Below are 17,826 nucleotides of genomic sequence, written 5' to 3' on the forward strand. Positions count from 1 at the left end.
TGGCGTCACTCACCTTCTTCAGATCTTCAATATCAGGAGAGAATCCGGTCATCATGGAGACATCTAGGATGGACATTGTGGCGTCCACCGGTTTCAGATGCCTGAGAGATAGCGAGTGTCATTACTGCACATATGGCAATGGGTCATTGGGATGTGATGGATCTAATAGCCGGAGAGTCATAAACCTACAAGAAGTGGTGGCCCCCTAGTGGTTGCTGCAGGACATTGCTACAATGGCGTCCCATCACAGAACCCATAGCAGTGTCATCACCCGCCCATATAGCTAAGCCAGAATACATAGATGCCGAACATTTTCATGGCCCTTTAAGAACCATGAAGACAAACCTGAAGCAGATGGTAACAGACACTGTTCCCAAGGCCCCGTCTGGTCTTGGCACTGAAGAATAAAAAATAAACCTCAATAAATGTACTTACTAATGTAAATGGTATAATTACACCTGAACACATTGAGCTGATGTAGCAGGGCTGAAATTGTCGCTTCAAGGGTTTGTCTCTTAAAGACAATAGTACGTATGGATATCTGAGAGAAGGGGAGCTCTTCTAGAGACCGATGGGCCCCGATGCAAAATGGGAGATAAAAATCTCCCCACATGAGGGTCACATGTATGGGCCCTTGTAGGGTTCTAAATCCTATAAGCATAAACGTGTCCCCACCATCCCCATTATGTAGCAATGTCCCCCATCCTGGTATATAAGTCCCCTATCCTAGGTCCATTCCAGGTATATATATCTACCATCCTGGTACTGTATAAATGTCACCTATAATGGTATATTTGTCTGCCATCCTGATATATGTCCCCAATCCTGGGACCCTACCTGGTATATACATTGCCCATCCTGGCATATATGTCCCCTATCCTGGTGTATACAGTTGTGCTCAAAAGTTTACATACCCCGGCAGAATTTTTGCTTTCTTAGCCTTTTTTTTTTTTAGAGAATATCAATGATAACACCAAAACTTTTTCTCCACTCAAGGTTAGTGGTTGGGTGAAGCCATTTATTGTGAAACATCTGTGTTTTCTCTTTTAAAATCACAATGACAACCCAAAACATCCAAATTACCCTGATCAAAAGGTCACATACCCTGGTGATTTTGGCCTGATAACAGACACAGAAGTTGACAGAAATGGGTTTGAATGGCTACTAATGGTAACATCCTCACCTGTGACCTGTTTGCTTGTAATCAGAGTGTGTGCATAAAAGCTGAATGAGTTTCTGGGGTCCAGATAGACTCTTGCATCTTTCATCCAGCCACTGATGTTTCTGGATTGTGAGTCATGGGGAAAGCAAAAGCATTGTCAATGGATCTACGAGGAAAGGTAGTTGAACTGTATAAAACAGGAAAGGGATACAAAAATATATCCAAGGAATTGGTAATGACAGTCAGCAGCGTTCATACTGTGAGTAACAAATAGAAAAATAGAAAATCAGGGGCTCTGTAAGAACAAAACCACGGTCAGGTAGGCGAACAACAATTTAGGGATGCAAAGAAAAACCCACAAATAACATCAGCTGAAATACTAGACTCTCTGAAAACTAGCGATGTGGCTGTTTCAAAATTCGCAATAAGGAGGCACTTGAAGAAAAATGGGCTGCATGGTCGAGTCGCCAGAAGAAAGCCATTACTGCGCAAATGCCACAAAGTATCTTACCTACAATATGCAAAACAGCACAGAGACAAGCCTCAAAACTTCTGGAACAAGGCAATTTGGAGTGATGAGACCAAATTTGAACTTTTTGGCCACAACCATAAATGTTAAATTTGGAGAGAGGTCAACAAGGCCTATGATGAAAGGAACACCATTCCTACTGTAAAGCACAGAGGTGGATCGCTGGGGATGTGTGAGCTACAAAGGCACAGGAAACTAGGTTAAAGTTGAAGGAAAGATAAGTGCAGCTTGTTATCAGCAAATACTGCTGCGCATGGGACGAACTTGGACGTTCCAACATGATGATAATCCAAAACCCCAGGCCAAGTCGACCTGTCATTGGCTACAGCAGAACAAAGTGAAGGTTCTGGAGTGGCCATCTCAGTCTCCTGACCTCAATATCATTGAGCCAATCTGGGGAGATCTCAAGCGCGCAGTTCATGCTAGACAGCCCAGGAATTTACAGGAACTGGAGGCTTTTTGCCAAGAGGAGTGGGCAGCTTTACCATCTGAGAAAAAAAAGAACCTCATCCACATCTACCACAAAAGACTTCAAGCTGTCATTGATGTTAGAGGGGGCAATACACGGTATTAAGAAATGGGGTATGTGAACTTTTGATCAGGGTCATTTGGATGTGTTGGGTTGTCATTATAATTAAAAAGAGAAAACACAGTAGTTTGACAATAAATGGCTTGACCCAACCTCTAACCATGAGTGGAGAAAAAGTTTTGGTATTATCATTCATATTCTCTGAACAAAGGCCAAGAAAGCAAAAATGTCTCCATCCAGGCATATATGTCCCCCATCCTGGTATATATGCCCTTCACTGTGGGCCCATCCCGGTATACATGTCCCCCATCCTGGTGTATATGTTCCTCCCCCTGGGTCCATCGAGGTATACGTGTCCCTCATCCTGGTTTACATGTTACCCACCTTGGGCCCATTCTGGTATGTATGTCCCCTATCTTGTTATATATGTCCCCCACCCTGGACCCATCCTGGTATACATTTCCAATATGTGGGTCACAGAGGCTGGTAGATGACTTCAGCATTCACAGGCTGGGTTGCAGTCAAACCTTCTGTGACTGTTATTATTACGCCTCTAAGTTGAACCATCATTTTTTTTTAGAGTCTAACCATCATCTATAGGTGAACTATCCTTCTCAAGAGCTCGTCTAATTTTCTTAAGACGTTAACCACCCTTCTCTAAGGTGAATCATACTTCTCTAGATGTGTACCCTTGTTCTCTGGAGTTGAACCATTCTTGTCTAAAAGTAAAAGATCCTTCTCAGGAGTTTCCCATTATGTTGTAGCCAGTTGACAGCACGATGCTGTTCCAGCCAATATCAGGGTTATCTCTCGGCCAGAAAATACTGTAATCTAATTCCCAGTTATATTTGTTGTATGCTAGTTTGTGTATTTCTGCTGACACCTCATTTGTATTTTTTAAAGTTATCTGCAGCTGTAATATCCCATAATATTTATTTTCCTGTCACTCCTCCCTTTGCGAGTGCTCATATCCTGTTTTTTCTTCAGTACCATCTTTTCTTGTTGAGATATTTATCTCCGAGCTGGAGAGAAGATTTTCCTTTCATCTCTAGTACGTCGTTTCTCTCATATAAATCAGTGGCAGGACATGCAACTGGTCTGGATGATCCATCAACAACTTGTCAAATTGTCATTCGTGAATTATGAATTACCGGTGACCATTAATTTTCTTGGAAAAACGGTTACAACATTTTGGACTACTAACGATATCTGGCCCCAAAGTCAACATTATAATGTGCTTTTCTCAAGGAATATTTAGTATTTTACAACAGAAACTCCTGCACAACTCACCATCGGGCTCATCCTTGACAGTTACAGAAAGATCAAAGTTATTACATTCATTTTCCTTCTCCGTCACAAACTCATAATACGCAGCCATCACCTAGAAGAAAAAAGGTCATCAGCCATAACGTATAGTACAAAGTCATTAAAATTGACACCACGTGATTTACTCCATATGTTGACACTGCTCCGAGAGGTCAATGGATCCCTTATACCACAGATGTGGGGGAAGAGTAGTGTTACCTTTAGTATACTTTTTTCAACACTAGTATTACTTTTCATTACCGTTTACCCTTCACCCAAAAATGACGAGCCAATTAAAGCTGGGAACAAAGCGCACATGAAAACCCCACAGTAATTTATCAAAGGGTGAGTAACAAAATGGGTTTGAAAATAATTAGTAATTTGTGATGCACACACCTTTTGAGGCAGATGTATGGCAAGTGTATGGCTTGTATAGCAGTGTAACACAGCCATTAAGGTCTAATATGCTGGCAACTAAAGTGAGTACACCCCGGTGTGAAAATAGACAAATTGTGCCCAATTAGCCGTTTTCCCTCCCTGGTGTCTTGTGACTCATTAGTGTTACAAGGTCTAAGGTGTGAATGTGGTGCAGGTGTGTTAAATTTGGTGTTACCGCTCTCACACTCTCATATTGGTCACTGGAAGTTCAAAATGGCGCCTCATGGCAAAGAACTCTCTGAGGATCTGAAAAAAAGAATTGTTGCTCTACGTAAAGATGGCCGAGGCTATAAGAAAATTGCCAACACACTGACACTGAGCTGCAGCACGGTGGCCAAGACCATTCAGTGGTTTAACAAGACAGGATCCACTCAAATCAGGCATCGTCATGGTTGACCAAATAAGTTGAGTGCACATGCTCCGTGTCATAACAAGATGCTTTCTTTTCAAGAAAGAAGTATGATTGCTGCCAGTATTGCTGCAAAGGTTACAGGGGTGGGGGATCTGCCTGTCAGTGCTCAGACCATACGCCGCACACTGCATCAAATTGGTCTGCATGGTGGACTTCCCAGACGAAATCTCTTCTAAAGATGATGCACAAGATAGTCTGCAAACAGTTTTCTGAAGACAAGCAGACTAAGGTCTTGGATTACTGCAACCATGTCCTGTGGTCTGATGAGACCAAGATAAACTCATTTGGTGCAGATAGTGTCAAGTGTGTGTGGCGGCAACCAGGTGAGGAGTACAAAGTCAAGTGTGCCTTGCCTACAGTCAAGCATGATGGTGAGAGTGTCATGGTTTGGGGCAGCATCAGTGCTGTTGGCTGTGGAGAGCTACAGTTCATGGGGAAACCATGAATTTTCAACATGTGCTGTGACATACTGAAGCAGTGCATGATCCTCTCCCTTCAGAAAACTGGACCGCAGGGCAGTATCCCAATATGATAACGACCCCACATAAACACCTCCAAGATGACCACTGCCCTGCTAAAGAAACTGAGTTTAAAGGTGCTGGCCCAGCCAAGCATGTCTCCAGACCTAAACCCTACTGAGCATCTTTGGGGTATCCTTAGACGGAACATGAAGGAATGTAAGGTCTCCAACATCCAACAGCTCTGTGATGTCGTCATGGAAGAAGATTCCAGTGGGAGCCTTTGAAGCTGTAGTGAACCCCATACCTAAGAGACTTAGGGAATTACTTGGAAATAATGGTGACCCCCAAAAATATTGACACTTTTGCCACAATTTGGCCATTTTTACTTGTATTCACTTTTTTTGTCAGCAGTTTAGACATGAATGATGTGTGTTTCGTTATTTAGAGGACACAAAATTTACACTGTTATACAATCTCTACACTGACTACTGTACATTGCATTAAAGCATCAGATCTTCAGTGTTGTCCAGTGAGAAGATATAATAAAATATTTGCAAAAACGTGAGGGGTGTACTCACTTTTGTGAGATATTGTATGTACTCATAGCGCACCCAAAAAACAACAGCAGTAGCAGCAGCAGGCAGAACTATTGATGTCACATGTTCAGAATGTTCACTCATGCTGCCCCAAACCATGACACTCTCACCATCATGCTTGACTGTAGGCAAGGCACACTTGACTCTGTACTCCTCACCTGGTTGCCGCCACACACACTTGCACACATAAAACGGGTGTGCAAAAATTCAGTAGTTGGTGAGACACACACTTTGAGAAGCAGTCAGAGTTATTTTTTCTGACTTTAGGCAATATTGTGGAGGAAAGACCGGCAGTATGGCTCCTGATGTGTATGTGCTGGAGGAAAGGACTGCAGTCCTCACTTCATATATGCAAAAAAATTCAGCCCCGAAATGATGATAGAGAATGAAGATCTTGATTTAATAAGTGAACATTTTGTTTTTATTCAGCAAGAAGGTCCACCCTTTCACCGATAACAGTCTTTATCAAGGACATCTATAGTGCATCATAGATATATGTTAGAACATACAATGTGAAAAACATAAAACAGCACAGAAATGAAAATATGTACAAAAATAATATGCAAAAAAGTGAGAGAGAAGAACGGGGCTTGACAAGAGTTAATAAATTATAATCAAGTAATGAATGGTTATGAAAAAATTTGGGATTCTACGGGAGGGGAAAAAGAGGCAGGGTGGGTGGTGTCTGGGAAACGATCAGGATTACATATCTAAGGATGGACTTATATGCACCATAGATGTCCTTGATAAAGACCATTCTTGGTCGAAACGCTGGACCTTTTCTTTCCTGATCAAAATAAAATATTTGCTTATTGCATCAAGATCTTCTTTCTCCATCATCATTTCAGTGCTGAGATTTTTTTTTACCTTTCAGCAATATTGGTTAACTGCTCCTGCATGAATGCAAAAAAAAAAATGTGTAGCTATAACCGCTGTGGTGTAGTAACCACTGTGTCCACTAGGGGGCGCTGTGTGGAGGTTCCAAGAGAAAGGATGAATGGCAGAATATTGAATGGCCGTTTGGTATCTCAAAGTGGGTGGCTTTGAGATGGAGACTTATAAGTGTGTGATCAGCAAGGTCTTTGCTAAGATGCTGACTTAATATGAGAGGGAGAAGTCTCCAGGTAACTAGAGAGATGGGCGGTCTGGTTACCTACAAACCCACCCAGAGGTGGGTCTGAAAACGCCTGTAGTAAAAGGCTATGTGAGTGTGTGAAGGACCTGTGATGAGGTCAGTCACGTGACCCGGTGTTCGTGGCTATGGACCATATAATGTGGCCAGGGTAGGTCACATGTGGTGAATGCAGGGACCTGGTTGGTCCAGAGCGGAAGGTCCCATGCGCAGGATTGTCTCCTGGCTAACAGCCTGTGTGAGGCTGTGTGTAATGGCTGCCAGAGCCTGAAAGTTCCCTGGAGGTATATGGACGTCTGCAGCATGAGTGAAGGAACCATGTGGAGACCCTGACATGTTTGAGATAAATGAGGCTAAGAGAGCCTGTATGCTGGACATTGAGCAACCTGTGGGAACACTGGGTTTACAGAGGGAAGCTATAATGGAATGTTAATGTGAAGTTTTGTTGATTGCTTCTATCGGTTTAGGCTGCATAATAAACCGCATGGACTGCTATGTTTGATGGAAAACCCGTTGCCGGATGTGTTTTGTTCGCTGCCAAGCGAGAATTCCCCAAGTAAATGACAGCGCTGCCTCACATTTGGTGGAGAAAGATATGGGCATTGTTGTAGCCTTGTTGCTGGGAGCAACGGAACAGGACTGCAAAGACGGTTGCTAAGGGCAACGGTTTCCAAAAAAACATATGTTGCAGTGCTGGCAACGCTGAGCCAGGAAGGCTGACGGTTGGGGAAGCCACTGCCCAGCTGTGGTTCTGGAACCGTGGGGCGGCCTAGTGAGTAAGGCACTGTCCGGATTGGTGAGCCCAGTGCTGCCGTTCCCCAATGAGAAAAGACTTATAGGATACCTCTGCGGTAGAGGGGTCCGAGAACCTGCGTGGCCAGCAGGTGACGGTCATGAAAACTGTGTTGTACTGACCGGGCTCAGTGAGAAAGAGACTGTGGATTGCTGTAGGGTGCCTCTGCGGATAAGAGGTAACCGAGGACCTGTGTGGCTGACACAGGCAACGGACTGGTGTTTGTGTGGTACTGACCTGGGTCAGTGAGTAAGACTGTGTTCCTGGAGGGTTCAGTGAGCAAGGTCCTGGAGGGTCAGTGTTGGGAAGATCCCTGGAGCACGTGGTATGACCTTGGACCTGGTGAGGCGTAAGTGTTGGGCAGTCTCAGGCCGAGACGGATGTCCTGAATAGCACCCGCTAAGCCCCTGGACCTGGTGAGTCCGGTGTGTTGGGAAACCCTGGAAAGAGGGTCGGCTCCCTGAATAGCACCCGGTGCGCCCTGTGTGTTGGACGGTCTCAGGCGGAGACGGTGCGTCCTGAATAGCACACAGACAGGACACGTGAGTTTTGTGCTGGTGAGGCCGGTGTGTTGGGAAACCCTGGGAGGAGGGTCGCTCCCTGAATAGCACCCGGTGCACCCTATGTGTTGGACGGTCTCAGGCGGAGACAGTACGTCCTGAATAGCACACAGAAAGGACACGTGTGTTTTTGAGTTTTTGTGTGGTGTTTTTCTTTTCTTCTTTTCTCAACTCAGCCTGCGGTGGATCAGTGAGAGTCAAGAAGGTGACAAGCGGCTTGAGGTGGCTCAGTGGGTGTCACGAAGGGGACAAGCAGCTTTCCGTAACTCGGCGGGGTTACGAAGGGGACAAGTGGCTTCCGGTGGATCGACGAGTCCAAGAAGACGGCGCAGCAGGAGCTGCAGTGACTCCAGCCGCTGTGTGTGTAAACAGCAGCCGGTGGTGTCGGTGATAGGTGACAGCAGGAGCTGTGGTGGTGCCAACAAGGACTTGTGTGGTATCGTTAAGACATAAACTGTGTTGTGTGAACTGTGGTCTGAGAAGACCGGTATAACGGACATGGGGACATCCCAAAAGGGGGTGGAGTCCCAGAAGGGGGTGGTGACCCAAATTGGGGTGGTAGTCCAAAAGGGGGTGGAGTCCCAGAAGGGGGTGGTGACCCAAATCGGGGTGGTATTCCAAAAGGGGGTGGAGTCCCAGAAGGGGGCGGTGACCCAAATCGGAGTGGTAGCCCAAAAAGGGTGGAGTCCCGGGAGGGGGCGGTAACCCAAATTGGGGTGGTTCAGGAAATGACAACACTGGTTGACTCAGTGGGTATGTCTAGAGTACCGCAGTGTATGTGTATGTCTTAGGAGGAATGTGAGATATCCTTTCTGGGTAGTAATGACGGGCCACAGGTGTGTACCGTGATGCTGTACCAGGAAGGAGTCTCTAGTAGGCTGGACTCAAAGAGTGTGGTGACTCTGACAGGAACTCTGCTCGTTTTATCTCTGACCGAATTATATGGTGGACAGAGTCCTGATTGAGATGAAAAAGGGGGAGTGCCAAGGCGGTATTATGCCACCAAACTTAGTGTATACCTTTGAGAGGCGACGGGACTTTGTCATATTTGATGATGTGGGGCAGGAAGGTAGAGACGTTTCTACTGTAGGGCTAGTAGACACTGAGACGCTGACGCCTATTAACGTGGACAGGCCAGACGTAGGGGCGACCGGAGAAAGAGTGGTGTCGGACGAACTTACTGACCGGACGTCACCTGAAGGGTACAACGGTGTGAATGAGAAGGGTGTGATAAACAAAAAGTGGAGCTGACACACGGATAGGGAGTGTCTTGGGGGTTCACCGTATGGTGTGGTGTGACTGTGACGCGTTGTTGCCAGTAGCCACCACTAGGACAGAATCTAGTGCTGTGCTGACTGAAACTCGTAACAGGACTGATGGTAACCTGATCGAGAAGTTAATGGGAGTAGAGACACAGTCAGAGGGTAACTGGGGGGTTCACTCGACTGACGGGACTAACCCAGGGGTACCCTTTGATGATATAATTAAAGAAATAATGGTGCACCACATGCTGTCCAAGAGAGAACAAGAGCAGGAGATACAGATAATAAAAGAGACAGTGAAGGAACATCTCGAACGAGAAAGTGTGATGAGACAAATGGCCGAGCACAGAGTGCAGGAGCTCGAGAAAGAAGTCTTGAAGCTCAGAGGTCACCTGTCAACGTGGCACAGCGTGAACAACACCTTAAGAGAGGATGTGGTAGGGCTTGAGAAAGAAGTCTTGGAGCTCAGTGGTCACCTGTCAATGTGGCAAAATGTGAACAAGACCCTTAGGGAAGAAATGGAAGAACTCAGAGGAGTAGTTAAAAGTCTTCTGCGGGAGAAATTGGATGAAGACTTACCGTGGGTGAGCACACGTGCTAACAGGACAGAACGGCCAGTAGCCCTCGGGGCAAAGGGTCATGAAGTGACCAAATCGTGTGAAGTTGGTGAGTTAAGAACTGAAGAAGACAGTCACCCGGTCGGGTCAACTGTAGTGAGGGAAGTGTCCGTGGTAAAGCTAGAGCCTTCGGTCTAGGAAGAGAGCAAGACCACAACCTTCCAGTTTATGATTGATGTACCAGAGGACATGCAAGAAGCCTGTGTGGAGGAAGGTGTGCATGAGGCTTTCAAAGAAGCGGTCAAAGCGTGTAAGGTGCGCTGGGCATCTGAGACTCGGCAGTTGGTGATAGTATCGGACAGAGAAGATACATCAAACCGAGTAGCTGTCCTGAAAGAGATGCATCTACAATGTCTTCACACCAAACAGCGGGTCAGGCAGAGTAATGTGAAGGCTGCCCGATGCCTAGAGTTAGCAAGGGAGGCTATGGATCAGCTGGGTTTGCGGAAAGATGTGGTGCCGGTACCCAAAGCTGTGATTGGAAGAATCATTGGAAGATCCGGGAAGGTAATGCAAGACCTTGTGAATATCTCCGGTGTGGTGAGAGTGAGGATCCCTCCTGATGATGAAGACCAAGTATCCAGTGAAGTGGGTAGGATTCCCATCCTGGTAGTTGGCTCCGTGGAGAGCCTGAGAGACTTTCGGATGCTCTTGGAGTATTGAGTGGGGTACCTGCAAGAGATTGATCAGTTGAGGCAGGACCGCCGGTGAATTAATAAAGAAGTACGGAATACCAGGTGGCGGCCGCCTGCAACCCAACAAGGTGTAAGGACCTGAAGAGTTCCGCCAAGAATTGACAGGGCAGATGGTCGAAGAATGTCAGCAAGTGGTAGTTCGACTGGCAGGATGACGTTGAGGGACCGTAGTTCCTGTGAGACCCTAAATGAGTCAGACTCAGGCCAGACAGTAGGCCTGTTTAAGACTGATGACTGTACCAACCGGGGGAGCTGGTCGGGGAACGGAACAGAGAGAGGAAGGTGGTGACTAGACAGTGTCTGATGACGCAGACAGACTGTAACTGGAAGGTCAAAGAGCAGGACCGATATTCTGACCGCTGGGGGCGGGGGAGGCCTAACGTAGAGAGGAGGCCGTATGACAGATGGAAAAGGTTCTCTCGACCTGTGGGGCAAGGTGTGATGAGTGCCCGGTCTCGAGAGCCTGATGTAATGTTGTGTGTTCAACCCCCACAAGTTTGAATAGAGGGGCGAGGTATGTGGTGTAGTAACCACTGTGTCCGCTAGGGGGCGCTGTGTGGAGGTTCCAGAAGAAAGGATGAATGGCAGAATATTGAATGGCCGTTTGGTATCTCAAAGTGGGTGGCTTATAAGTGTGTGATCAGCAAGATCTTGGCTGAGATGCTGATTTAATATGAGAGGGAGAAGTCTCCAGGTAACTAGAGAGATGGGCGGGTCTGGTTACCTATAAAGCCACCCAGAGGTGGGTCTGAAAACGCCTGTAGTAAAAGGCTGTGTGAGTGTGTGAAGGACTTGTGATGAGGTCATAGTCCCGTGACCCGGTGTTCGTGGCTATGGACCATATAATGTGGCCAGGGTAGGTCACATGTGGTGAATGCAGGGACCTGGTTGGTCCAGAGTGGAAGGTCCCATGCGCAGGATTGTCTCCTGGCTAACAGTCTGTGTGTGGCTGTGTGTAATGGCTGCCAGAGCCTGAAAGTTCCCTGGAGGGATATGGACGTCTGCAGCATGAGTGATGGAACCATGTGGAGACCCTGATGTGGTTGAGATAAATGAGGCTAAGAGAGCCTGTATGCGGGACATTGAACAACCCATGTGAACACTGGGTTTACAGAGGGAAGCTATAATGGACGCTCTGCTGTTTATGTGAAGTTTTGTTGATTGCTTCTATCGGTTTATGCTGCATAATAAACCGCATGGACTGCTATGTTTGACAAAAAACCCGTGCCGGATGTGTTTTGTTCGCTGCCAAGCGAGAATTCCCCATGTAAATGACAGCGCTACCTCACACGGCTTTAACTCCACTGACCAATCACTACCAGCTCGCCTTCCTCTATGTCAAGATCAACTGGTTTTCTGTATTATTCTATCTTCCTTTTTTAATGCTCTGCTGTCACATTACATGTACAGTTTGTTCAGTTTTACGGCTTTCTCTCCCTACCTCTAGCTAAGCTGTAACCTGTGATATCATCTCACTATCCATATTCACAACAAAATGGCTGCTGCATTCCTTGCCCAGGCTTTCATACAGGCTATGATAATCCTTTCTGATTGGCTGGGCTATACCACGTGATGTAATAATTCCAAGACAGGGTGTGGAAGCCAGCCCAGCCTTGTCTGAGATTATGTGAGCCTTCTCTGCCTGATCTAATCTAGCGCCGACCGTTTTAGATCAGTCACATGAAGCAATTAGCAAATTGTTTGAATTCACTGGGTTCAATGATTTCATAAAAGTTTGACACAAATTCAGCATAACTAAATTCACTCCTCTTTACCAGGTCCTACTCCATTATATATTTTATAGAACCTTATCACCATAATGTATTTTTCATACCGTTAGTGCAGCCTGTCCTTGTCCTTCGGCCTTCACCTGAAAACCTTCATTGATGAAGGTCTGTGGAGAGAATAAAGGCAAGTTTAGCTACATAGAAAGAATAACTCACATTCACCGAAATACGCGCCGATGTCTCGGGATATGGAAGGTCTACACCCTATGCGGTAATCATAGGATCTTTTGACAGATTAACTGTAAAGGGGCTTTTATCTTTTAAAGCAGAAAATATAAATCAGAAAGGTCTAAAAAACACTGTAAATGCTCAAACTTGACATGAATCCTAAATTATAGAACTGTCAAAAGGGATTTTCTCTTGAAAAGTCTCATAGAAACTCTTTACTGTCAAGGTGTTCAAAATTCTACCTAGCAACAGCTAATCATATATGAGGGTGACAAGGTCAGGGGCAACCAAACCAGTCACCAATATTGTGAAAGCATTGCAGAAAAAAAAGGGTAGGAGCTCAGCGTGTCTCATGGTGAACAGAATGAAAAAAACAGAGAGACAGGCAGGGTGATGCTCTGTTTAGAGCATCACCCTGCCTGTCTCTCTGTTTTTTCATTCCGTTCACCATGAGATACGCTGAGCATTAATTCCAGCAAGACCAAAGGTAACAGCAGTTTTGCTGTTACCTTTGGTCTTGCTGGAATTAATGCTTTGTAAATTAAGATGGTATTAGAAATTCCAAGTGGTTTCAGACCACGACCATAAAATAGACTAAATTGCGGGCACATACCCAAATCAGAATCTCATACTGAATGGGACTAAAGGCAGTATCAAGCATAAAAAGGTGTTATGGAGGGGGAAGAGTTAGCCTTAATTATATATCCTTTTCCGTATCCATGTGGATCAATCACTTTACCTTATCTTACAGCTATGGGAACGAGTGGGAAAAGCTACAGCACCGAGCAAAGATATCTGTATGGATGAATTGTTCTAAAAAACATAACAAACACGGTCACAGAGGGTTTGACAACGACCGGATCAATTCACCAGCGCCATCGGATGCACATTCAACTGAAATGTATTGTGGCGCTGAGATCCACCGGCTCCCTGCACAGCAATACATGCTACCGGCCAATAGCAGATGTTGGCTTGCCCATGATGGGTGGCACATAGCAGTGACAAGCACAGAAAGTCAGCTGCTGGATTCTTCTCAGGCTATAGAGGAGGATGCCACATGTTGTGGGAATGGGTAAAAGTAAGAAAAATAGCTTTTTTTCTTTTTAATGTTCAGAAGAAGAACAGAAGGGGTTCAGGAGGAGGAGCATTATACCAAGAAGAGATCCATAATGGGGGAAATTATACAAGGAAGGGGACAGAATGGAGGGCATTATACAAGGAAGAGGTCCATAATGGGGGAATTATACCAGGAAGGGGGGAAGAATGGGGGTATTATACCAGGGAAGAGGCCAGAGTGAGGGACATTATATTAGGAAGGGGGCAAGAATTGGGACATTATACCAGGAAGGAGGCCAGAATGGGGGGCATTATACCAGAGATTAGCCCAAAATGGCCATCATTATACCAGAATGGGAGATATTACACCAGTAACGGGCCAAGGATGTGAGACATTATTATAGGATGGGGCTCAGGTTGAGGGGAATTATTACAGGAAGGCGATAGGTAAGAGGACATTATTAAATAAAGAGCCCAGGACAGGGGACATTATTACTTGATGAGTAACACTTTACCAGGAAGGGGTCCAGGATGGGGGGCATTATTACTGGAAGGGGTAAGGATGGAGACAATATTACTAGAAGGTGCCAAGGATAGGGGACAGTATTCCTGTAAAGGGCCAGGATGGGGGACATTATTACATGGGAGGGAGAACACACATGTCCTTATAGGAACTAGAATGCTACAAGGACCCAAATATCTGACCAAAATGCAGATAGGGGCCCATGGCCAAATTTTTTCACTGGGACCTCTCAGACTTTAGTTATGCCACTAGTTGTTCTAAAGGGTATGCTGGTTATTTTAGCAGTAAGCTGCCAGTAATTTAGTCACAGAGGAATATGGCTACATAGAATTTTGAACCACATATCGGCAGTGCTATATAAAATGTATACATCTCCCCAGAAGACAAAAACAAAGATGATAGAGAATTTCAGTCTTGAGTCTAGACTGAATCGGTGCTAAAACTTCTAAAGAGTAAACGCTAATCCTGGGATATCTCCAAGTCGGGTGTAATAAATGAGAGCAACATATCTTGGACAGTAAGAGCTTATATTCTTAGATGAAGAACTATCTTTGGATTCAAAATATTGTGCCATTTCTCATATGAGAAGATCACCTAAATCACATTTCAAACATTTCCTAATTTTAAAATTATTTACGAGGATACCCTACCATGAATCAAACTGTTTAATAACAAAGTAAAGGCTAAAGCAAAATGTAGACTTGACAGTACAATCAGCAAGAAAAAATACAATATTTCTGTCATTTTATTTATCTAAAAAAAAAATTTCTTAATTTAAAAAAATTGAACCAAAATATTAAAAAAAAAAGAATTATACTTCGCTTGAGATTCAAAATGTAAACTCTTTTTTTTCCTTAAAATTTTGAAACTTCCAAATCTTGTAAATTAAGAAACCAAAATATTTCCAGAGAGGAGAAATAGCCAAGAAATGGTTAATCCAAAATATTTGTTTAGCTCTTTCCAGGACTTTATGGATCCCCAATCCATAAACTTTTACATTTTGTCACAAAAAAATCCTAAAATTCTGGCATGTAAAGCGTGGTAATTAAGATAAAATTATGAATTTGGGAGGCTGAAAATCCAACCTGATTTTTTTCTCATCCAACCAAAGGGGAATTTATAGACACAAATTTGTGGAAAAATATTTGTCTTAAATAGACACATTCTATGTCACCTAGATTTTGAGATATGGACCAATCTTAATCCTAGCTTGAACATTTTTCAACAAACTTGAGCTGGAACCTGGAAACGTCAAAAGTCATCAACCTAAATTTTTCGATACTTCCAATTCTCACCTCGTCAGAACGAGCGTGTAAAGCATTTTCCAGATTGAACTGATATTTTGTAGAACTGGTTCTTCCAGGTAACTTGAAGGAGACTGCTATGTTCAACATCTTGCTATCAGCCATGGCCACCTGATACTGAGCCAAAGACTGGAAGAACATGATGGTCGCCTGATGAAAACCATTGAGGATAAACACAGATCAGTCATTGAAGTCATCACTAAACATCACAAAAGTGGATCGGAGCAGCACAAAAAAAATCTCTCACTTGCGTCGATGCAAATCTCGCACCATAAAAACGCTGTTCTGTCAGCCAATAAGCCACGGGGTCTACCAGGTCATAGTTTTTGAGATGCAAGAGAGTGAGGAGAGCATAAGATGTTGCCTCCAAAGATATGTACTTGCAGTCAGGCTCATCCCAATGAGACTTGTCTGTAAACGACAGAGATTAGAGTAACATCAGTCACTTTTTGGGGAAAGATTGAAAAGATTGAATCAATTTGATGAAAATTTTGGGTCAAATTTTCGGAACTTGCTGAACCCAGCAATTTGCGATTTGTTTTGGGCAAATTGCTTAACATTGCAGTAAATTATATGAGCAAGAGAAAGCTGACTGGCTTTCCCATAATATTTTGCAGCTAATACATTACATGGTATGGCACAGAAAACATTATCAAAGCCTGTATAAAAGCAGAAGTAGGGAATGCAGCAGCTGTTTGGTGATGAATCTGGACACTTAGAGCAAGGCACTGCTCACATCAGTGTTTTTCACATGTAAAAAACAAATAATACATGTTTCATCAATAAAAAAATGACAAAACTTCTTCTATCCTTTACAATGTTAAACGTGGCACGTTGATGCCATCCATGTGCTGTTTCTGTTTTTCATGTACCTTAAATTTGCATTGGTGTTTTGCATCCAAGTTGATGGAAAAAATGGACACATGTCTGTGAGTTTTGTATGGCTAAATGGTCCAGAAAATGACACGGACATGTGGACAGCTCTATAGATTATTATGGGTACGTGAAAAACACGGATGGAACGCGTATGGGCAACATGGATGTCTAAATGAGGCTAAAAAGATAGGGAGCAAAAGCCATAAAACACTGAAGAAACTGTACAGATAGAGTGTGACAGCATGGAAAGGAAGATTAGTGTGTGAAGAAAAGATAATGGTGTCACGCATTTTTTTCAGGGCAAATTGAGGCTTTTTATTTGCTGCAAATTGAATTTCCTGAGAAATTTTAACAAATATTTAATATTAAAATTTCAAATATTTCACTAATTTCTAGTGATAACCACCGGAATCTCCACGATCCTGAGAATGGAGTTCATAGATGGCCAATTAGAATGTAGTGATGGCTGCAACACCACTAAGCCATTGTACTTGGGACTGCTGGAGGTAGCGGAGAGCTGTGCCATGGTGGGAAAAACTTTTAATTTCTTTCCTGATGAAGACCCCCTAGCAATATTAATATTTAGTATTACCTGTTGCCGCAGATAGTAATTTAGCTGGATTTTCAAGTATTCCGGCCAGAGCAAGGGCATATGAAGTAATAGCAATGGAATGGGGTCTCACAAGAGGATGGTAATGTTTCACAAGGAACCCAACGGCCTTATCAATACTGGACTTCAGATTCTATGGATGAAGACATACGCCTATGAAATGCTGGATAATGTGAACTTTTCCTATATACATATAGTTATGAGAATGTACCAGCCACCTACATTGACCTGACCAGTGCAGAATTCTTGACTTTCCAGTAAAGCAATGAGAACAAAGGCTGTGATGGCCACTTCTGGATCTGATGAATTGTAGAGACCTCCCTGTGAAGAGGAGATTTGTATATGTAGTATATGATCTCATGAACATTGGGTACAAATATGACAAATTGATGACCATGAAAGTCTACAACGGAAGACATTTTTGTTTACCTATCATCACATGGAGAAGTGAATTCCTTACCGATATGTACTGAGCACTAATAGGGGCCTTCTCTACAAATAATCCATCTGGTTGCTGTGTGTTCAGAATGAGCCACTTGATGGAACCACATAGAATATTACGATCAACTACACCTGTCAAGGTGTTGGCCGAAGCAAACACTTTAGCAATGTAAGCCGTGAGCCTGAAGGGCAAGAGAAGAAAACACAAGTGAAAACCAATAGGTAGGCATCTTCCATTGAGTTTAGGGGTTGATTCAAATAGACCTCAATTAAGGTACCCATAGTTTAGTATGCCAGGATTTCTATTCATTGTTGGAAATGTTCATTTTGCAGCTAAATATGTTGGCCAAGTTAAAGTGTCTTGCTGGCTCCCCCTTCCCCAGACGCTTGGCACCCAGGTCACATTGCTCTTCAAGCTACGCAACTTCTCTGATCCCATACATAGAAGCCATGAGAATCTCATGCTGCAGCTTCCTATAAAAAAAGCACCATATGGTGGCACACACAGTGTCTAGAACTGTAGGGATTCCACGTGTCACCCCACCCAGTCCGTTCATGTGCGATTGCCAG

General features: G+C 44.1%; 1 protein-coding gene across 1 annotated transcript in view; it reads right to left on the reverse strand.

Moving 5' to 3' along the window:
* LOC141075417 (complement C3-like) overlaps positions 1–17,826 on the reverse strand; it is a 122,255-nt gene that overhangs the window by 17,646 nt on the left and 86,783 nt on the right. The window contains exons 26-34 of the mRNA XM_073562450.1: positions 17,276–17,438; positions 17,038–17,136; positions 16,798–16,948; positions 15,577–15,740; positions 15,321–15,479; positions 12,326–12,385; positions 3,511–3,601; positions 346–397; positions 14–101 (exon numbers count right to left, since the gene is read on the reverse strand). Coding sequence (XP_073418551.1) covers positions 14–101; positions 346–397; positions 3,511–3,601; positions 12,326–12,385; positions 15,321–15,479; positions 15,577–15,740; positions 16,798–16,948; positions 17,038–17,136; positions 17,276–17,438 — 1,027 coding nt within the window. The remainder of the gene's footprint in view (positions 1–13; positions 102–345; positions 398–3,510; positions 3,602–12,325; positions 12,386–15,320; positions 15,480–15,576; positions 15,741–16,797; positions 16,949–17,037; positions 17,137–17,275; positions 17,439–17,826) is intronic.

Source organism: Dendrobates tinctorius, unplaced genomic scaffold (genome assembly GCF_039654945.1).
Source record: "Dendrobates tinctorius isolate UK_male_01 unplaced genomic scaffold, ASM3965494v1 ptg000351l, whole genome shotgun sequence".
Taxonomy (NCBI): Eukaryota; Metazoa; Chordata; class Amphibia; order Anura; family Dendrobatidae; genus Dendrobates; species Dendrobates tinctorius.